The sequence below is a fragment of the Tenrec ecaudatus genome, chromosome 15 (genome assembly GCF_050624435.1).
Source record: "Tenrec ecaudatus isolate mTenEca1 chromosome 15, mTenEca1.hap1, whole genome shotgun sequence".
Taxonomy (NCBI): Eukaryota; Metazoa; Chordata; class Mammalia; order Afrosoricida; family Tenrecidae; genus Tenrec; species Tenrec ecaudatus.
In genome coordinates, this window is record NC_134544.1 from 53,047,670 (window position 1) to 53,067,973 (window position 20,304).

Below are 20,304 nucleotides of genomic sequence, written 5' to 3' on the forward strand. Positions count from 1 at the left end.
GCAAAGTTAGTAGGCAACTCTGAAATTCTCTATCTTGCCAGTGTGTGGGGAGTGGGTATTAGGCAGTTCACTCTGTGCTAACGGAAAAAATAGCTAGAAGTTGATGTTTTTGTGAACACCAAAGATAGGTCAGTTGGGAAGCCCGCCTGGGCAAAGCCCTGAGTTCTGTGCCCTGGTCCAGGATGACTCCTCACTCACGTTCCAGTCATCGGAGCATCGTTTTGTTACTCCCACGGTATCATTCAACCTAACCACACCGGTCGTTTTCTTTGGATTTTTCAAGCATCCTCGAAAAGCAGGTGTAGAAATATTAAACCTGGTTAGGGATCGAGAAAAAAAATTAAAAAGGAAGAGATGTAGCACACCCAACTCTCCTGGGAATCAGAGCTGCAAAATACTGCACCCTGTACTATTTCCCGCCCCAAACTAGCACATCTTTTATGCGCATCAATGCTGAAAGCATTCATAGACTGTAGGCAGGTGCTGTCCTATACTCCTCATTCTGTGAAGCTGGGAAACTCGACTTCCTTCCCATGTGATTACACACTGTCACCTTTAAAAAGTGGAGACGTCCATGTTCACGAAAGCCCCAGAAGGACTAATATCCCCAAAGGCGCAGAATGTGGAAATGTGCCATTTGAACATTTACTCCCCCGCCCCCCACTTGGAAGGCATGGCCCCACCCGGTCAACTGAGACTATAACTAGTAGGCAATGCATAGAGCCAGCAATGTTCTAGAAAGAAAATTTTTTTTTGGTGGGGGGGCCCTTTTACAGTTAGCTACCGGAAACTCAAATGAAACAAACTTTTGGTTCTATTCAATTATGGAAAATGTGCCTTGGCATCCAATCGATGCCAAGAGGAAGCAATGGAAGGCCTCGGGAAATTTCAGGTGGTGTCTGGGCTCCGACGCTGACTCCTGATGGGGCAACCTGGCCAAGTTCTGTGACATCAAAGGGCTGTTGTGAGGATGGCACACGTTACTGCAAAGGAAGTGCTGGGAGTGGTGGGTGGCGCACAGTTGTGAGCACTCAGGAGGTGTTAGTGTGTGTTTGTGTGTGTGTGTGAATCAGTGGGGTCTGCAGCCAGGTCTCCTCTGCAGGGCTTCCACCACTTTTCTGTCATCTCTGTGTGCTTTCTCATACCATGGAACTATGCCAGTCTGCTCCATAGGGTTGTGGCACATTGAAAGGAGTTACTATTTGCAACATGCTCAGCTGGCACTCTGAGCAAAGCAAGGGCTCCGCGGGAGAGGCTATCGGCACTTGTTAGGTGCCCTTGAGTTGACTCTGATGCATAGTAATCCCATGGGACAGACTACACCTGCCCCCTTGGGGTTTCTTGACGGTTCCCTTTATGGTTCTACTCCAGTAAAGCATTAACAGTCTTGGAAACTCACTGGGGCAGTTCTACCCTGTCCCGCAGGGTCGCCGTGAGTCCGCATGGCCATGAGAAACTTCTGGACAGCGAGTGCCAAGGCTTTCTCTGGGAAGCTTCTGGGTGGGCTCTAAGAGTCAGCCTTTCTCTTAGCAGCCACACACTTGACCGTCTGCGCCACCAGCTCTTCTTCAATGGGAGGTAGTGGGAGTCTAAGGAGCCCTGGTGGCACAGTGGTTAAGTGCTTGGCTGGTGTCCATAAAGTCGGCGGTTCCAATCCATCAGGCACTCTGATTCTGTAAAGATTGGCAGCCCTGGAACCCCATCAAGCCCTCCAATTGTGTTCTGTCCTCTAGGGTGACCAACTCGACAGTGATGGGTGTGGGTCTTTTGTTCTCGTATTACAGCTATTATGATCACGAGAGCCATTCTTCCCACCTTCGATTTGACCTTGGAGTCTGTCTGGAGTTGAAGTTCCATAAAGCATGAACACATATGAACTGACTGAGGTCCAGACCAATGTACGGGGTTCTTAAAACACATGGTTACTAAGAAGAACCCGAAGCTGATTTCATCATGAATCCTCAAGGCAGTGCACTTTTCTAAATTGAAAGGTGTCTGCATTCATTTCGATTAAACTCATTATGAAAGAGTTGAGTTACGTGTCATATGCATAAAGAATACATTTCACTGAAAGGAAAAGCGCGAAATGAGCGTTCAGCAGCATTGCAGAAAGAGCTTAATTATTTTACAAAGATGGCTTTTGCCTCAGGACAGAAGGCAAGATCCTTTTAATTCCTGGAGCTTGCCTATTTACGCCTATTCTTAGACCTATTCTCTCTTGGATAGCAAGATGTATTAGACACGAATCAATATCCCCTGGTGTTCTACTCCCTATTAGAGAAGACTGGTGGAAGGAAGCGGAAGGTGGAGGCAGAGCCAGGAAGAGATGGGCAATTAACCTATAAGTGGAAAATATAATTCGTGTGAGGTACTTCTAGGCACCTAGGATTCCAGCCCCACAACAAATGCTTACAGATTCTCTTTGAATATTTATCTAGCACTTTCCATGGGCCAACTACTGTACAGACGACTCCCCTTGAATACTCCCAGTCTTCACACCCACCCTAGGAGACAGAGCCTTGCCATCAGAGGGATTTCCAGAAAGAGGAGACAGAGTCCCAAAGGCCTACATGTGGCTTTTCGTTCTAGTTGCCAGGGAGTGAAAGGACAGTGAGAGCTTCCCACTGGCCTCTACTGGGGTTGAATGGCTACTTAACATCAGTGAGGTCCCTCCATCTCTTTGCATCTCCATAGAATGCAGGTATCGTGTACCATGATCTGTAAGGTCCCTTTCAACTCAAAGAAGTCTATGGCGCAAAACCAGTCTACACCTGCCGAGTCTCATTAAAGCACTGAGCTTTCCTGCCTGCAGGTTTTTGACTCTGGAAACAATTTTGAAAACTTGGAAAAGATGACGGATGCGGTGGTTTGCTGCCATTGAGCCATCCCTGAATCACGGAGCCAACCCCCACCCCATCCCGCACCCTCCCCATGGTGGGTTTTGGATTAGACTGCGCTGCTCCCTGGGGTCTTCAGAAGAACATCACCAGACCTTTCTTCCTCCTCTGTCTGTGTCTGGAAACTCTGCTGCAGGTGGGAGGGGGCGATGGCAGAAGTGCATTGCCCAGAACGGAACCTGCGTCTCCTTGATGTAAGGAGTGGGTTCTATCCCACCACCACTGCCACCTCGGGGAGCAAAGATTAGCACCTTCTCATCCAGTTCAGTGAAAAGCCCCAAAGGAAAGGCATTCTCAAAGAAAGCATCGCCTTGGCCCGCCACTTTATAAACCACACTAGCCTCCTTCAAACTGATGACAAAGTCGGAAACCAGGTGTAGCTTTCAAATCACATCTAAAAGTAATCACACTCAAACTTCTAGGGTGGCCCTGGGGGTGATAAGAGCAGACTCCCTCTTGCATGCTCTTTCCTTCCCACAAATGACCTGCTCTCGAAAGGCGCCATGGAGGACAAACACAAATGAGCAGTCTGTCACAGTTACTCTTGGGCACATTCTTAAAATATCTTTTCCTTCTCTTATTCCATCTAATTAAGCTTGACGGCCTTTCAGATTAACTTCTGTAATTCCCATAGTCACGTAGCTATGAAACAGTTGGGCACTGTTCTCTGGCTTGGTGTCGTATAAGGAGCCAGGGAGACAAATGTGGAGGGCACCCGGAGCCTTATGTTGTAGGAGCAATTCCCAGAGAGCTCATCTCTCAGGGCCCGATGCTGGCCTCCCCCCCAACGCCATCCCCCCTCCCCACTGCCTGTTCTCGCGCAGGCGTCCTTTCAGAACCAGGGCCCCGGCCCCGGTCCGCTGGGCAGCTTCTCAACACTCCTCCTAGTCCTTGCGGTTCTTCTCACCCAAGGAGCACAGTTGGAGTGACACATTGTTCACCCCCTTCCAAGCGGCCACTCCTACTATCTAGCGAGTAGTTAATACTGAAAAGATAGCGCTTTGTTCCTGGAACTTAAAAACAAAAACAAATAAATGCACACACATGCACACTCACAACCCCCAGAAACAAAACACAAGGTAGCCTAGATATAGCAGGAGCAAAAATCACCTTACCTTTCCCTGAGGGCAATAGGAATTCCACCCAGGTAGTATGTGCCGAAGTCAAAGATTTCACCATCAACTTTAATGCTTTGAGAATTCATACGAACAACCACAAATTTTCGGGCTCTTAGAAAGCGGATCCCAACCTGAAATACATCAAAGTGGAATCAGCAGGCCATGGGAACATGTGAATCCTCTGGACAGTGGCGCAGACCCATGATGGTTTCATCGATCTCCCACCAGGTTTGTTCCCATATGTAGAAGGAACAACATTCTGAACATGAGCCCCGTGGGATATAAATATGATATAGAACATTCCCATCCCGTCGTACGTGCCAGATAGTTAAGTCCCATGCATGACTTTCCAGAGTTTCAGAGGCTGTCTCCCGTGGTGAAGAGCCAGTAAGCTCATCCGGCACTTTAGAAAGGGTTCTACCAGCACCGACCTCAGGCTAACGGGCTAAGGACATCGATCAAAGACATTTACCGTGTAGTCTTTCCCGTTGTTCACCAAGTGCTGACTCCCTGTTTCTTTGGGGGGGTCTGAGTCCAACTTATATCGCAGCATAAGTTTGCCATCCTCTATGTTTAAAGATACGAAGTAGTCCTAGAGCCAGGAAACAATGGAAATGATCAGAAGATAGATACCACCGGAGAATTACTCTCGCGTTGACCATGGCTCTGTTCAGCGGCCTCATTGGTTGAGAGGGGTCGTCACAATGTTGCAATTTCTAATTCATGGGATGGTTATGATGTTTAAACAGGGTCTCATTTTTAGCATCACGTTCAATATTCGGCACACAGGACCCCAAAAGCCCACTGCCCCCAAGTCCACTCTGACTCATTTCGACCCATAGGCTCTATATAGGGTTTCCAAGACCATGATGCGATTTTCAGGGGCGCAGACAGCCTCACCTGCCTCCTGCAGAGCTGCTAGTAGGTGTGAATCGCTGACCTGGTGGTCATTATCCCAATGCTTAACCCATGACACCACCAGGAAAGAGACAAGAAAGGTCAGCCATTACCACGATCCCTTCTCCGACATCTGTGATAAGCATGGGGGAAAGGAAGCTAACAAAGGGATCCCCACCCAGAGGCCTGCTTCTTCCTTCACTCACTCTGCTTTGCAAACCTCAGTCACTCCCGCGACTCTAACCATGCGTGCTGGCCAACCCAGGGGTCCCCGAGGGTCCGTGGAAACGGTTGACATGCTCAGCTGCTAATGACAAGGTTGGACATTTGAGCCCATCCAGGATGCCTGAGAAAAGGCTGCTGACCGACTTCCAAAAAGCCAGCCACGGAAAGCCCAATGGGGGCAGAGTCCTCCTCTGACACACGGGGGGGGGGGGGGATCACCACGACGTGGGGGTCAGCTCTAAGGCAACTGGTTGTACTGGTGAAGCCAAGTGTTTTTCTCCTCTCTGAAGCTATGCTTGCATATCCAATGACCTTATTATTGTCACCTGCATGATGCAGGGCTCCGGGAATCAGAATAGCTCGCCTGAGACTTAGGACCTCCATGCTTTCCTCTTGGCACCAAATCATCCTTCCTCTCCCCTAATTGTCTCGCAGAGGAAGTCGCACATCTTGAAGGCATTCTTGAGCCTGCCTTCTCTGCCATCCAATCACATCTTAATGATCCCAGCATTTCCTCACCCTCTCTCCATGTCATCCCACCTAGGAATGCTGGTGGATGAGTGGTTATGTGTTAGGCTGGGATCGCCAAGATCAGCAATTTGGAAGCCCCAGCAGCTCCTCGGGAGAAAGTTGGAGCTTTTTACTCCGGTAAAGAGTTACAGCTTCGGAAACCAAAAGGGGCCGTTGTATCCTGTCCTATCAGGTCGCTATGAGTCAGAATTGACTCTTTGGCAGTGACTTTGGTTTTAGTGAGCCTCTGCTATAAGTACCTGGGTGGCTCCCACGTTTTGTGCCTGACTACTAACCTAAAGGTTGGTGATAAGAATCCAGTCAGCCACACTACCAAAGAAAGTCTGGGGATCTGCTTCCATGAAAAATCATGACAAAAAACCCAACCATAAGGAATTTGGGGGTGACTTGCATCTCAGCCACATCTTCTATTGCCAGAGTGCAAAGCAATAACGAGCTATCCTTCCCATACCCACTCTGGTCCTCAGAAATCCATTTGCCTCTCGGTAGCTACAGTGACCTTCAGAAAATGCCAACAGGAATCTACTACTTCCCTTGGATCTTAGGATGCTGTGAGGCACTGGCTTCTCCTTGGCTTCATTTCCCAGCACTCCCTGGGCCACTCCCTCCAGAGTTTCATCATCCCACTCTCCCTACTTGAATTCCCCTTTGGCTCTGTCCCCTTCTCATGCTGTGTCCTATTGCCCTTCAGGTATCACAGGGAGGGCCCTTTACTCAAGAGAGTCTTTGCTCTTATCCATACTGGTTCCACCCTAAACGCTCTCTCCATTCCACTCATCCCAATTGTGGGAATTACCCATCAACTAGACTGACTTTGTTGAGCGCCTGTCTTCCCCTGCTACCACGATTGGGTCTCACGGGCAGAAGCCATGTCTGTCTTGGTCATGGTTGCGTTTGCATCGAGGTAGAAGAAATATCCTTAAATGGATCATTTCCTTTGTGAAGAGGAAAGCGGAGGGATTTCTGACACAGCACTTGAAGGCTTTGTTCTGACCGTTTCCTGATGATCAGAAGGCCTCCTGCTATAGAGTGCAGTGTGTTCCTGAACATATGGGTTGGGATCCTAAGCTATACCTATAGAGATCAGCCTGTTTGGGAATGCGGTTTTCTCTGTAGTGGGAATGAAATCATAACAGTGCAGAGTGTATCCTAAACCAAATCAACTTGTGAATTATAAACAGAGCAGACACAGAGGGGTGGAGGCTGAAGAAGGTGGGCTTTTGGGGTTGCATAGACACCAAGACTACTGATTGGGAAGGAATTGACTTGATTTGGATTTGGAGGCTCCAGCTCTGTGAGAAAATAACTTTCTGTTCTTGAAAGTCCCCTACTTTGACGTTTTTGTTACAGCAGCTCCAGGAAGCTAAAATGCCCCTACGGAGGTTAGGGTCTCTGTGTCTAAAAAGAAAACCAGTTCAGATCTGGTCCTCAACCTTCTCCTTGGGCTAGCTTTAACCTCATGTGGAAACAACAGAATAACACCATCTCTTGGAGCAGAATGATTCATTTTAATTAACAGTAGCCCTGCATTTCATTTTCTCTCCTCTGCCTACTAATAGTACTAGGGAAACTTTCTTCTGTTATAAATCATATTTTTTATTCTAAGTGTATAAAACCTTCGGAAGGTAGTACAACGATGGCCTTGTGGAAACTTTCTTGACAACTGTGTTGCCTTAAGGATCCTGAGAATTCCTCCCTGTGTTCTTCCAAGGCTCTTCAGAGCTGAGTCAGCCTGAGATATCCTGAAAGGTTCAGACCAGGTTGAAAGGTTCAGGAGATGGGGGTGCTGGAATGCTACACAAGCAGATGTGTACACTTTATCCTGGATTTTGGGCTATAGTACAAAAAGTTTTCATTGTGAAGGGGGAACTAAAAAAAATTTTCCCCCTGAAAAGGGAGCAGTAGGTGAAATAAGTTTTGGAGCTTAAGACCTATCCAGAATGGAGAGTTTACCCAAGTCTGGTTGAGGGGCCCTGGTAGGGTAGTGGGTTACACATTGGACTGCTAATTGCAAAGCCAGCAGTTTGAAACCAGCAGCCTCTTCAGATGAGAAAGATGAGGTTCTTCCTGTAAAGCGTCATCATCTCATAAAACCAAAGACACAGTACTACTCTACCCGATAGGGACACTGTGAGTCAAAATTGATTTGATGTCTGTTGAGTGAACCCAACAGGTAGAAGAGTCTGGTCAAATCCAAAACTTCATCTTAATCCCAGGATCTCAGACCAATGATCTCACAGGGATGATGGATATTCCTTCACAAAAACTGCTCGGAGAACAAGAGTAAAGAAACAGCAGCAAATACCACATCAACACTCCATCTACCAGTAGATGGTGCTGACCATCACTTTGAACTTGATGGAACAAGAGGACAAATACTGGCTGTGAGGAACCTCAGTTGTTTGAAAGCAAAGCAGCTTGGGTGTCTTAGGAAGCCATAAGTCGCCTTGATAAGTGAGTAATTCAATAGAGTCTGGCACGAGCTCGAGGAAAAGGGAAATCAAACAGGAAGTCACAGCCTCCAATGCTTGGAAGTACCAGAAGGAACAAGTCGATGGCCAGGTGAGCTGTAGTTTTCAAAGAGTAAAATGGACAATGTGAATAAAATGGGAAAAGAGGAGGTTTCTCCCATATTCCGGTGGCATGTCCTCAAATTCTTATTTGCTTTATGACACGCATCTACAACAACCAGAGGGAAAGGAAGGTGGATCAAGGAAAATGATGCTGGTAAGCTTTGCACACTGTTTGCTTAAAATAGCCCAGTTACCCCAGCAGTGTTAAACAAATGAGTGGACAGCTTCGGGGGCAACGGATGCTTATGCTACATTACCTGGCTTTCTGCAAAGAACAGCAGACCTCTGTCCACGGTTGTTTGAATGGTCTGTGAAAAGCTTGGGTTGGGAGCATTCGCTTGAGTTGGAATTCGAGCATAACCCGTGCCTTCGAAATAATTTTTGTCTGACTCATCCCTTCTCCTGTCAATACAATCATCACAGGTTAGGACATGTAGCAAATCCCCTCCCCTCACCACACACACACAAGTATGTTTATAAGCCCAAGTGCTGAACCCGGTGAAGCTCAAAGCTGGAGGCCCATTTGTCACAATTTTGTTCATGAAGATGAAACCTCTTTAAAGTGTTTAGACATCCAACTGTATCCTGGATATGATCTTATGCTATATAATAATCAAACCCTAGTGAAAAGATGATATTCGAGTCCTCTTTGGAACTATCTGCTGAGGACGATGTGGTCTAGCAGCTGAAGATCTTGAAATGTAAGAAATGATGAACTTGAAATAAACTTGTGTTCTGAATACTCAACGCTCATTCTCCCTGCTGCCCAGTTGATTCTGACTCACAGTGACCCAGTAGGGCAGAGTAGAACTGGCCCTGTTGGTGTCTGGGACTTTTCCCCACATCCTCATATTAGAATGGTCTAGGGCCTCTTAACTGTAGGGTCAGAAGCTCATGGCAGAACGTTCCAACAGGACCATGTGGCATAGTCCCCACAGAGGCAGGGGTGCCTGTCTCTGTGGAGGATGAGCTTTTAAAATTTTACAGTAAACATATAATCCTAGGCCTAATTCAGATACTATCAAACATTGCTTATTTGATGTTTGGAGACGCTGAAAATGTAAGAAGTGTCCTTTAAAAAAATGAAAGCACTATTAATCAATGTCATATTTTATACAAATTAGCGAAACGTTGCTCTTGCTGAGTTTAGGAGAGGCCATCCAATCATCCAATGCTGCCTGTAAGCTCTATTCAAAGAACTCCTGGCCCAAAGCAACCGGCAACATCAATAGCACCTCACTCACCTGCTCGTTTGCCATACACGAAAGTACCGCAAACTACCCAAATCAGAGAGACTCTAGTTCCTAGGTTCTATTTACCTTTTACAAGGCTCCACTTGGGTTGTGTTAAGATTGAAAGCTTTTTTGAAGTTGTACAAGCTCATAACATTTTCATTGAGGTCATCTAATTCAATACAACCTTTGTAAGGCGGGAACTGTAATCTTTTGGGAAGCTAGAAACAATAACAACAATATTAATAAAACACCAAAGGACAATGACCAAGTTGACAAAGAAATAATATAGGTTTATTCCTTGTAGAAGTCAATATAGGATAAACTACTCACTGCCCCCAAGTCGATTCCAACTAAGGACTAAGACATTTGGACCCTGACCAATATTGAGAATGGCGATACCGGGAGAGGAAGGGAAAGGGGGGGCAAAAAGAAGGAACTGATCACAAGGATCTCCATATAACCCCCTCCCAGGGGGATGGACAACAGAAAAGTGGGTGAAGGGAGACAGTGGACGATGTAAGACATGAAAAAATAATAATCACTTATAAATGATCAAGGTTTATGAGGGGGTGGGGTCAGGGATAGAGGGGAAAATGAGAAACTGATACCAAGGGCTCAAGTAGAAAGAAAATGTTTTGAGAATGATGATGGCAACACATGTACAAATGTGCTTGACACATGGATGGATGTATGGATTGTGATGTGATAAGAGTTGTACGAGCCCCCAATAAAATAAGCTAAAAAAAAAAAAGAAAAGAAATTTGGACCCTGGAGTGAGATTCCCTAGTTGGATGACCTTGGGAGAATTAGTAAGTGTCTGTCTCAGTGATAAAATGAGGAATGATAATGTCGCTGTTAATGAATATTCCCAAGCCTAGAATAGACAGGGCACATAGGAAACACTTATTAAGGAAGAGTTCTTATTATCGTTGATCATACTTTTAAGGACATACAACCAAATCTATTTTATATGTACTTCATTATTAAAATAGTGATGTTAGTTCATTATACAATTAACATATAAATAGCAGTAAAATCACAGTCACACTTACTATGAAATCCTGTGGGTAACCTCCAACATAAAATACAGCATTTTCAGGATCCAAGTTTAGAAGTGTGTTGCGACTTCCACTAATCATGTCATAGGACCGGGTTGGTAATGGTTTATTGGCTGTGGCTTCTTTGGTAAAATTAAGGCTTGCAAACTGATATATTCTGTTTAGAAGGACGTTATATAAAACACAGAGGGATAGTTAAAGAAATCAAAGCCACAATAAATAAAACAATCGTGTTCAGCAAAGCATACAGATGCAGAGCCTGGGTCAGGTGAAGACTTATACCTCTGAAATTTCACTCGGTCCATAACTGCCTCGAAAGATTCACTCTTCGTCAAGTTCTGGTCCACTTGGACCTCTGCCTCCAGCTCCCCCAGGTTGTACACACAAGTGAGCCGCCCGTCGATGATTGCCATGCCAATGTAGTCCCCGGAGGTCTGGGTACAGAAGAGCCACCTCAGAGAGTGTCACACCCCAGGCTCTCTAGGGGTCCCATTCCAAGAGAATGCATTCAAATAACTAATAGACCTTGGGGCAGACACAATAAATGCAGTGGGCCTTTATAGAGATACAGACTGTGGAGTGAATAATCTCTGAGCCATCTTTACAAGGAGCCCTGGTAGTGACATGCTTGGCAGATAAACAAAGGGTTGGCAGTTCAAACTCACTAGTCACTCCGGGGGGGTGGGGGTGGGGAGATACGGGAATCAGCTCCTTCGACACTGACAGCATTGGAAACCCCATGGGGTAGTTCTACTCTGTCCTCCAGGCTCACTAAGAGTCAAAATCAATCTGTGCTCATGTCACAGTGCACTTATTTATGAATTCCCTTTGCTCACTCTATAGACATCTGCCAAGCAACTCCTACCCAATCCAGATATGAATTCAGCCCTTGCTCCATTAGTCTTTTGATAGGGAGAGAAAACTTTACCAATACTGGTAATATTATAGTACAGTAGCATATCTATACTGAATGCTACTCTCACTGCCATTGAGATGATTCTGATCCATAGCCACCCTATAGGTTCTAACTCCCCTGGTAGGTTTCCGATTCTATAAGTCCGATACTATAAGCCTCATCTTTCTCCCACAGAGCTGCTGGTGGTTTGGAACTGCTGTCTTGGGGCTAGCAGCCACTAAGGCTCTGAACACTAACCACACCAGCACTGTACTATTCTCAAAGCACATACTCTGTTTGACCCACAGGAGACACGCCAGCGAATTACTTACATCTTTATTCCCAAGGTACATCACGAACATATTCTCTTTCCTTGCATTTCCCCGTGATTCAGGTCTTTGGAGAAAGAAAGAGAGAGACGTGTATCCTTTCAAATCCTCAAGGTCACTTGGCAGTCGGACGTCAACGCCGGATTTCCCATTGAACCTCATGGGAACAGCAACCTAGAGATGCAGACGTAGGGTGGTAAATAGGCCGGCGAGGAAGCTGAGTGCATTCAGAGAGGTCCTCGGCGACTCTGTGCTCTTGGTTTTAACCGTGGCACTCTTCCCCAGGTGGCTGGGTGAGAGGAGAGCGAGTGCAGGGGGCTGCTTCGTGGGGTGACCAATAAAGAATTCAGGTTCTTCCTGTTCATTAGGCAGGAATCTTTAGAGATTCTCTGAATTCTCCGTGCGTGTGATGATACTGCGATCCTAGAAGGTCTTTGCGCAGGTGTGCTAAGGCTTATGGAAGTACTCAGGAGGGTGTCTGGCCTCCAGCAGCCATAGAAAAAGAAACACACAAACGGGCAAACCCACTGCTGACAAGTCAATTGGGATTCACAGTAAGCGCACAGCAGAGAGTTGAGCTGCCCCTAGGCTAACAGGGGTTCAACACCTTTATGGAAACCGACCGACTGCCTCTTCTCTTTCCCAAGAGAGGCTGGTGGGCTTGAACCTCTGAGTTTTCAACTCTCAGTCCAAGACTTAGCCCACAACACCAACAGGAGAGACACGAAAGACATCCAGAATATGTTTCTACAACAAACTTCTTAAAGAATTGTTTTCAAAAACAAGTAACATGTTTACATTACATCTACTGCAAACATTTCATCCTTAAAATAGAAGGAACCCAGAGTCTCTAAAATAGTGCTTTGAAAGCTCTTTGGTCAAAGACCATCTCCCCTCATCCCGCCCTGCCCCCCAATCCATCATAGACTGATACTTTTACAAACGACACTACAAACAAAAGTACTAGAAAAATCAAAATCAAATGGTAGATAAAGTACAAATCATTAATGACATGCTTGGACGTCAATTCTAATGATGGCAAATTTCCAAATATTTACATGTTCATATTTTTTCTTGTCTGTGGATCAAGTTTTGGGCAATTCTAAATCACAGATAATAAATGTTCTTGAACAATCTTAGGAAAACACTTCTGGAGTGATTCTTAGGTCAACTGAACATTTTATCTCGTAAGCATTGCATATTTATGCAGGGTTTTGTAGAGGCATGGCTTTAGGACAGGGGACTCAGCAGTGGGTGCAAGACACTGGTGATGCAGCGCCTCCTTGGCTGTGATCTCAGGTGCCCCTCATTCTCCTCGTCTTGCCCTCCACCCTCTAGGAGACCCAACCACACTTTTAAGCTGTTCTTGGCATGTCCTTCTGCTTTTTGTGACCCGGAAGACTAGTCTTTGCTGATTTTAAGTTTTTAAATTTAGAAAATATTTTATCTTTGGCCACGTTATCCGGAGGGACCAGTGCCTAGAAAAAGACATCATATATGGTCAACAAAACAGAGGAGGACCTCCAACAATTGGGACCGACACCGTGGCCGCCACAGGGGCCTCCCACGTGACAATCGTGAGGGTGGCTCAGGACCGGGCGGGGGTCCCTTCTGTCCTCTCGATGAGTTGCTGTGAGTCGGAATCCACTCCATGGCAAACGACGATGACAATGTGGGTGTGAAGCAGGGAGTGTCTTCAGAAGTCTGCCTGACATGCTTTGCTTTCCTGTTAAAGGTTGGTTTTGTCGCAGGAGGACTTATCTTTTCAAGAAGGGCAGATTCTTGGGCTCCTCATAAATCACAAGGAGTATAGACTCCAGAACAGAAAGAGCCTGACTTGGTTTGCTCACCCTCTGCCTCCAAATATTTCAGAAGATACCAGGATTGAGAACAACCAGGAAGGTTGGTCGCTTTATTTTAATAAGCGATGGCCGTCAGGTTACAGTGAGGAAACGGGATGAAGAGTGCGCTGGTGGGAGAAGACGGCTGTGACCCGGGACATGACCCAGACATGACCCCAGACATGATCCCGGACATGACCCAGGACATGACCCAGGACATGACCCCGGACATGACCTAGGACATGACCCTGGACATGACCCAGGACATGATCCCGGACATGACCTAGGACATGACCCCGGACATGACCCAGGACATGACCCCGGACATGACCTAGGACATGACCCAGGACATGACCCCAGACATGACCTAGGACATGACCCCGGACATGATCCTGGACATGACCCAGGACATGACCCCAGACATGACCCAGGACATGATCCCGGACATGACCCAGGACATGACCCCAGACATGACTCAGGACATGATCCTGGACATGACCCAGGACATGATCCCGGACATGACCCAGGACATGACCCCGGACATGACCCAGGACATGATCCTGGACATGACCCAGGACATGACCCCAGACATGACCCAGGACATGACCCCGGACATGACCCAGGATGTGACCCAGACATGACCCCAGACATGATCCCGGACATGACCCAGGACATGACCCCAGACATGACTCAGGACATGATCCTGGACATGACCCAGGACATGATCCAGGACATGACCCAGGCTCAGTCAGAACCATTCCTCCATTCCCAATAAGAGTAGATTCTACACCCTTCAAGTTACAATGAGAAACTTGTTCTTGCCTTGCTAACATGTAAAACACGTTAGAAAATGGATTGTTGCAGACACAGTTGTGTTAAAATTTGATCACCTATCATTTGATCTCCCCGATGATCCATTTAAATTTGTTCTAAATTTTTAGCATTTTTTGCTTTCTTTTGAGTTGAGGGTTTATCTGTTTTACTTTGTTATCCTTGTTAATTTGTTTGCTTTAAAAATATTTTTCTGTGATGAAATATGGGATGGGTGAATCTATGGGTGAGACAATAATTGAATTCATAGTTCCTTGGGGCCCTGGCAGGGGAGGCTGGGGAAATGGGGAGCTACTAAAGCTGACTATAAGAATGAAGAAAATGTTCTAAAACTACCTGTGATGATAGCTGTACAACTGCTCTTGATGTGATTGAACTATTGAATTATACGATGTGTGAATTATATGCCAATACAAATATTGGAATGATTTTTTACATTTCTAGAAATTAAAAAACAAAACAAAAACAAACAGGGAAAAAAAGTTCGTGTGCAATATCATATTAGCATGCTCTACTCACAAAAACCCTCACTGTGAACTTGGGATAACAATTAATCAACTGTAGCAAAATCCTTCTTCTTGTTTGTAAAACTCAGTGGGGAGGAGACTGTTCCAGGTCCCTGACATAGCAGGTCATTTCGAGGATTCAGGCGATGTGCCCCTTTGAAAGACAGCAGGGGGAAGTCCCCGTCCAAAGGTCAAGCAACCCAAGAATTAGGACAACTGATGCTTGAGTCAACAAAGACCTTGCTTTCTCAAGAAATGTAGTGACTTCTCCAGGAAGTCGGCTGGATGCTGGACCCGTGCGGGGCACACCCACCTTATTTGCAGCGTCCCGGGCCTGCTGGATGAGTTCTCGTATGCGATCCACATTGTCCGAGATGTTTCCCAGGGGCAGCAGCTGTTCATTGATACTTTCAATCTTGCTCAGAAGATCGGGGAGTCGGTTAGTTAATTTTGTTACTGTGGGTGAGATTAGAAAACAGAAATGTTTACCTGTGGGTTGAGAAAAGATAAACTACACATAGGTGTTGTTGGTAAACCCTGAATGCTGGGCAGAGTAGATCAGAAAAGTCTTTGTAACTGTATCATGGATTTTATTCTGCAGTCTATTAAATTAAATTCTCCTTCCTAACCATTCTCCGAGGAAAAGAAAAACCTTATTTCTGATGCTTAATACCAATCATCATTCAACACCTCGTGATTCTAGGACCTATACCTCCAGTATCTAAGGGAGACGGAGTCCTCAGGTCTTGCAAACTGTTAACATGATCAGCTGCTGGCTAAGAGGCTAGAGATTCAAGTTCACCCAGAAGCACCTTGGAGGAAAGGCCTGGAGATCTACTTTTCACAATCCAGCCATGGAAAACCCTACGGAGCTCAGTTAGACTTTGACTCACATAGGGTCACCAGGAGTCAGAAGCAGCTCAATGGCAACTGGCTGATGAAGGAAGGAAGTCAACAGCATCTTCTGTCCATTAAAAAAAAAAACTCGTCTAATTTCACTAAAAGAATACCACACGTCTTTGCATTTACTTTGTGAAACAAATTACTAGCGTCTTAATTGCAGTGATCAGACTGCACCAGGAAAGAAGTAGCATGGCCCGGACCCCATCCCAGTGGAGGAAAGAAATGGAGAGAGAGTCCATGCTGGCCTGCTACCTGAGTTGTCGGCATCACTCAGAGCTTTGTTGAAGTCTTCACGCTGCCTGCTGCCATAGGTATCCTTAATTCTGTCCACATCCGTCTGAATGGGGCTGAGCCCATCCAGAACCTCACTTGTGATGTCATTGGCATTCCGGACCAGGCTCTTGGCTTTATCGATCACATTATCGATGCCATCTATTGCACACACAGAGAAGGGAGGTGTCCAGATCTAAGCTGTTCAACAACAGAGGCTCCGTACCAAGGGACCGGGGAGATACTGACCCCTCCGTATGCCACGAAGATCATCACGGAAAGTCGTGAGATTGACCTCGATCTGCTCTTTCTGAGCCTTCACCATCTGCAGCGTCTGCTGTAGGTTGTTGAGAGATGGACTGATTTCTAAAATAAAATACAGGAGCATGAAGGCGTGATTAGTCTGGGCCTTCTAATCCTCCCTTGGCATCTGTCGGTCCTGAGGTGACTGGAGTCTACGCAGCACAGAGAAGACTTGCATCTTGGTGAGCATTCCAGAGATGCCCACTGTATGTGTGCAGACCCACATCTCCAGGGAGTGTGCAGCACAACGTGCTGGCTTGCACGATGGTTGGCTGACATCAAGTCGATTCCAACTCAGCCAATCAATGAGGCAGACTCAAAGCACCCATAGGGGTTTCTAAACTGGTCTTTTCTCCCCCGAAGTGGAGAGAGGCCTCAAACGATGGACATTTTGGTGAGCAGCTAGACACAGCCATTTTAGCACTCGTGCCACTGTCTGGCCCTAAATCCACCCAAACCCACCGATGTTGAGTCAATTCCCCGTAAAGCATCTCTGTAGGTCAGAGTCAAAGTGCTCTGTAAAGCCTCCCAGACGAAATCTTTACAGGAGCAGAAAGCCTCAACTTTCGAGAGTGAAGAGGCCAGTTGGTGGGTTTGAACGATCGACCTTGAGGTTGGCAGCCAATGATTAACCCAGGGAGCCACCAGGGCCCTTCGTCTTGCACTAGTAGGGCTTAATATGAATGCATACTTGGTGAATGAACGCATGCATGAATTAATAAGTGAGAAAATCAATAAATAATGTAGAAAAGATGTCTCTTCAATGAGAGTACAAAAGCAAGCCCCATCTGAGTAAACATATATTGTTGGTTTCTGCTCGTATTCCAAACTGACAAATATAAAGACGTTCGATGGAAGAAAAGAAGCGAGCAGGCATTCCTAGTTGATAATACTGCCACCTTCTGGTCATGAGAAACAGCTTCTGATGCTTTCAGTCCACCCTGAAGGCTTCTGATTTAAATGATGGCTTAAATTCTGGTTTAACAAACAACACAGCTAGCATCCTGGTGGTGTAAATGGTTAGCCTTGGAAGAAAGGTCTGACAATCTGCTTCCAAAATTCTATGGGGCACAGTTTTACTCTGACACACGGGAGGTCGCCCACCATGAGTCAGCGCCGATGCAACAGCAGCACCTGGCATACAGAGCCTCCTCTCTCACTGACATCGAGCCAATGCTGAGCCACAGCCACCGCTGGGGCTTGTGGAGACTCACTGTTTACAGAAGCAGACAGCTGGGTCTCATCCAAGTTAACGTGCAGATCCTCGGCCCTACACTCAGATCCCATAGAGAGAGCAGGTGTCAAAGCAGAAAAGCTTTATGATTGAGTTCTTTTCGTATTCCATTTTTCATCTCATTAATTTCTCAAAATTTAAAACAGGAAATTTACTGATAGCAAGCATCTAATCACCATAAAAGGAATAAAACGCAGTATCTGTTGGCTTGAGAGTCTGCTTCAGAGACAGCGTGTTTACAGGGACTTGTCAGACCAGGAGATGGGCTCAGTGCTTTTTAAGATAGTTGTGTGTGTGTGTGTGTGTGTGTGTCTCCTTGGTGGCATTGTAGGCCACACACAGAGCTACTAACCACAAGGACCGAGGTTCAAATCTGCCAGTGCCCCTCAAAGAGAAAAATGAGGCTGTCCATGCCAGTCAAGATTTAAACCCAAAGGGGCAGCTTGTCTTAGAAAGCTGCTTTCGTCAGAATCAACTTGAGAAGAGTGAGTTTACTTCTGATGTGGATGTGGATGGGTTAAGTAAAAAGGAATTGTTACAAACGCATAGAAACTTTTATTTAATAAAATGCAAAGCTACTGGCTCCGGACATGGTCTCCGTCTAGGACTGGCAAGCTGGCGGTGGGGTGGGGGTGGGGGGTGGGCTCCATCTCTCTAGCCCTGCCCTGACGAATTCTATGATCTTTGAGTTCTACCACGTCCAAATGGCAGTGTTGGCATCCTCAAGTGACTCAGACCGTGTTCCTTTTCCATGTTCTCAGATTTAGGGAACAAAAGGAAGTCCGAGAAGGCAAGATCAGGGCTATAGGGCGAACGAGATAAAGTTTTCCAGTGATATTCGTGTTGGGTAGCTCTTGTGTTGGGTGCAATGTGATGGGGAAAATTCTCTGGTACAAATTTCTTGGCCTTTTTTCCCCCTACCAATCTAGTTTTCCATGTTCTTAAAACTTTCTTCCTACTAAGCCCCTGTGATTTTCCTGGGTCCTTTGAGAAAATCTATCGAGATTATCCACTTTAGGGTTCCCCTAAAAACAGTTGCTTGAGTTATTTGCCTTGAACTGAAATGCCCAGCAGATCCCCATGGAAGGGGGTCTGTTTTGACTGGGCCTGTTTTTGAAGCCATCCTAACAAAACTAAAGTAAATGAGAACTTGTTTGTAGTCTTTCACTGATCACAGAGACGCATTTAAACACATTGAGTTCATAATAAACTTGTGCACACATAAATTGTAGTCTTAGTAGTAATAAACTTGTACATGCATAAATTATAGTCATAGTAGTAATGCTTTTGACTTACCCATCATACATGCTAAATAAAATAAATGAAATTTTTTAAAGATAAAATTAATGCTCCTGGTGATGATTGAAATTACTGAAATTAATGGTGATGATGGTACAACTTTTTTGATATGGCCAAACTACTGAAGTGTATGATATATGAATTATAAGACCATACAACTATTTTAAAAATTACAGCTTAAGCATTTCTCCTGGTTCACAGTAATAGCGATATTTTTGGTACTTCAAGTTGCTAAGATTTTGGGACTTAAGAAAATCTGAAGTATTTCCTCTAATGACCTGAAACTAATGACCTTGGCCTTAAATAATAAAATAGCACCGTATATATGCCTGGCATGTGTGGGATTCCAGGGCCTTGATAACAAGTGGATTAAATTAAAATACTCCCATCAAGGTCACATCAAAACAGATCTATCATACTCAAGACTGGTTTATACATATGACTCTAGCTAGCTAAGTTTGGGTATGTTGAGTGGAGCATATTTAGACTATTAACCAGAAATATCAATTTTATAAAATTAAACATAGATTATGACTATATCCAGCTACTTTGATATTGGGACTCCAAAAGAGAATTTGCTTCTAGAGCGCCCCCTTATTACCTAGGACAATTTCAAGCTCTTGCATATCTCTGAGTCCTCCCCCCTCCCCCCCACTGCCCCATGACCCTCCCTCTCCCCCCTCGCCTCATACCTTGCTGTAGCTTCCTCTGTGTTATCTTGGCTTCACTTAAGAGTTGATCACTGTCAGAACTCAGGGTCTTGGCTTTTCCAGGAAGATCTCCCTTTATCACTGTCTGAAAGCAAAGTGTTTATCCGCCTTAAGCAGGTGGAATACCTGAGGGAATCGGGAGTAGGATTTTCTCATCCTATCCTAAAAGCTGGAAGAATTAATCTAGGAGAATTGGAAGTGATCCAAAATGAAATGGAGTACGAGCCCCCAATAAAATGATTTTAAAAAGAAGAAAAATAAAACAAGAACAAGAAATGGATGTATAAAGATCAACATGTATGTGGGAGTGGGGAGGGAGCACCAGAACTGCTAGTGATATTACACAAAACATTTTAAAAGCAATTTAGCCATGAGGGAGGAGAAGAGAAAAGAAAGGGAAGTGTTCTAGAATTGATCATGGTCATGATTATATAACTCTTCTCAATATGAGTGAACTGTTGGATTGTGTAATATGTGGATTAAGAACCAAAAAACCTGTTAAAAACAAACAAACAAAAGATCAATATCCCAGGCACAAGTGAGCTGAAATGAATTGAATCAGGCAGCCACATGACCTCCTCTGCCAGAAATGATACAGTCAAGAAGAATGGCCTTGCATTCATTCTCCAAAAGGGCATGTAAGATCTAT

At 45.5% G+C, this 20,304-nt stretch overlaps 1 protein-coding gene across 1 annotated transcript in view; it reads right to left on the reverse strand.

Moving 5' to 3' along the window:
- LAMA3 (laminin subunit alpha 3) overlaps window positions 1-20,304 on the reverse strand; it is a 149,107-nt gene that overhangs the window by 27,476 nt on the left and 101,327 nt on the right. Inside the window, exons 35-46 of the mRNA XM_075532900.1 lie at window positions 19,638-19,740; window positions 16,359-16,475; window positions 16,092-16,271; window positions 15,250-15,392; window positions 11,762-11,932; window positions 10,817-10,968; window positions 10,529-10,691; window positions 9,561-9,694; window positions 8,499-8,643; window positions 4,488-4,607; window positions 4,013-4,146; window positions 199-316 (exon numbers count right to left, since the gene is read on the reverse strand). Coding sequence (XP_075389015.1) covers window positions 199-316; window positions 4,013-4,146; window positions 4,488-4,607; window positions 8,499-8,643; window positions 9,561-9,694; window positions 10,529-10,691; window positions 10,817-10,968; window positions 11,762-11,932; window positions 15,250-15,392; window positions 16,092-16,271; window positions 16,359-16,475; window positions 19,638-19,740 — 1,680 coding nt within the window. The remainder of the gene's footprint in view (window positions 1-198; window positions 317-4,012; window positions 4,147-4,487; window positions 4,608-8,498; window positions 8,644-9,560; window positions 9,695-10,528; window positions 10,692-10,816; window positions 10,969-11,761; window positions 11,933-15,249; window positions 15,393-16,091; window positions 16,272-16,358; window positions 16,476-19,637; window positions 19,741-20,304) is intronic.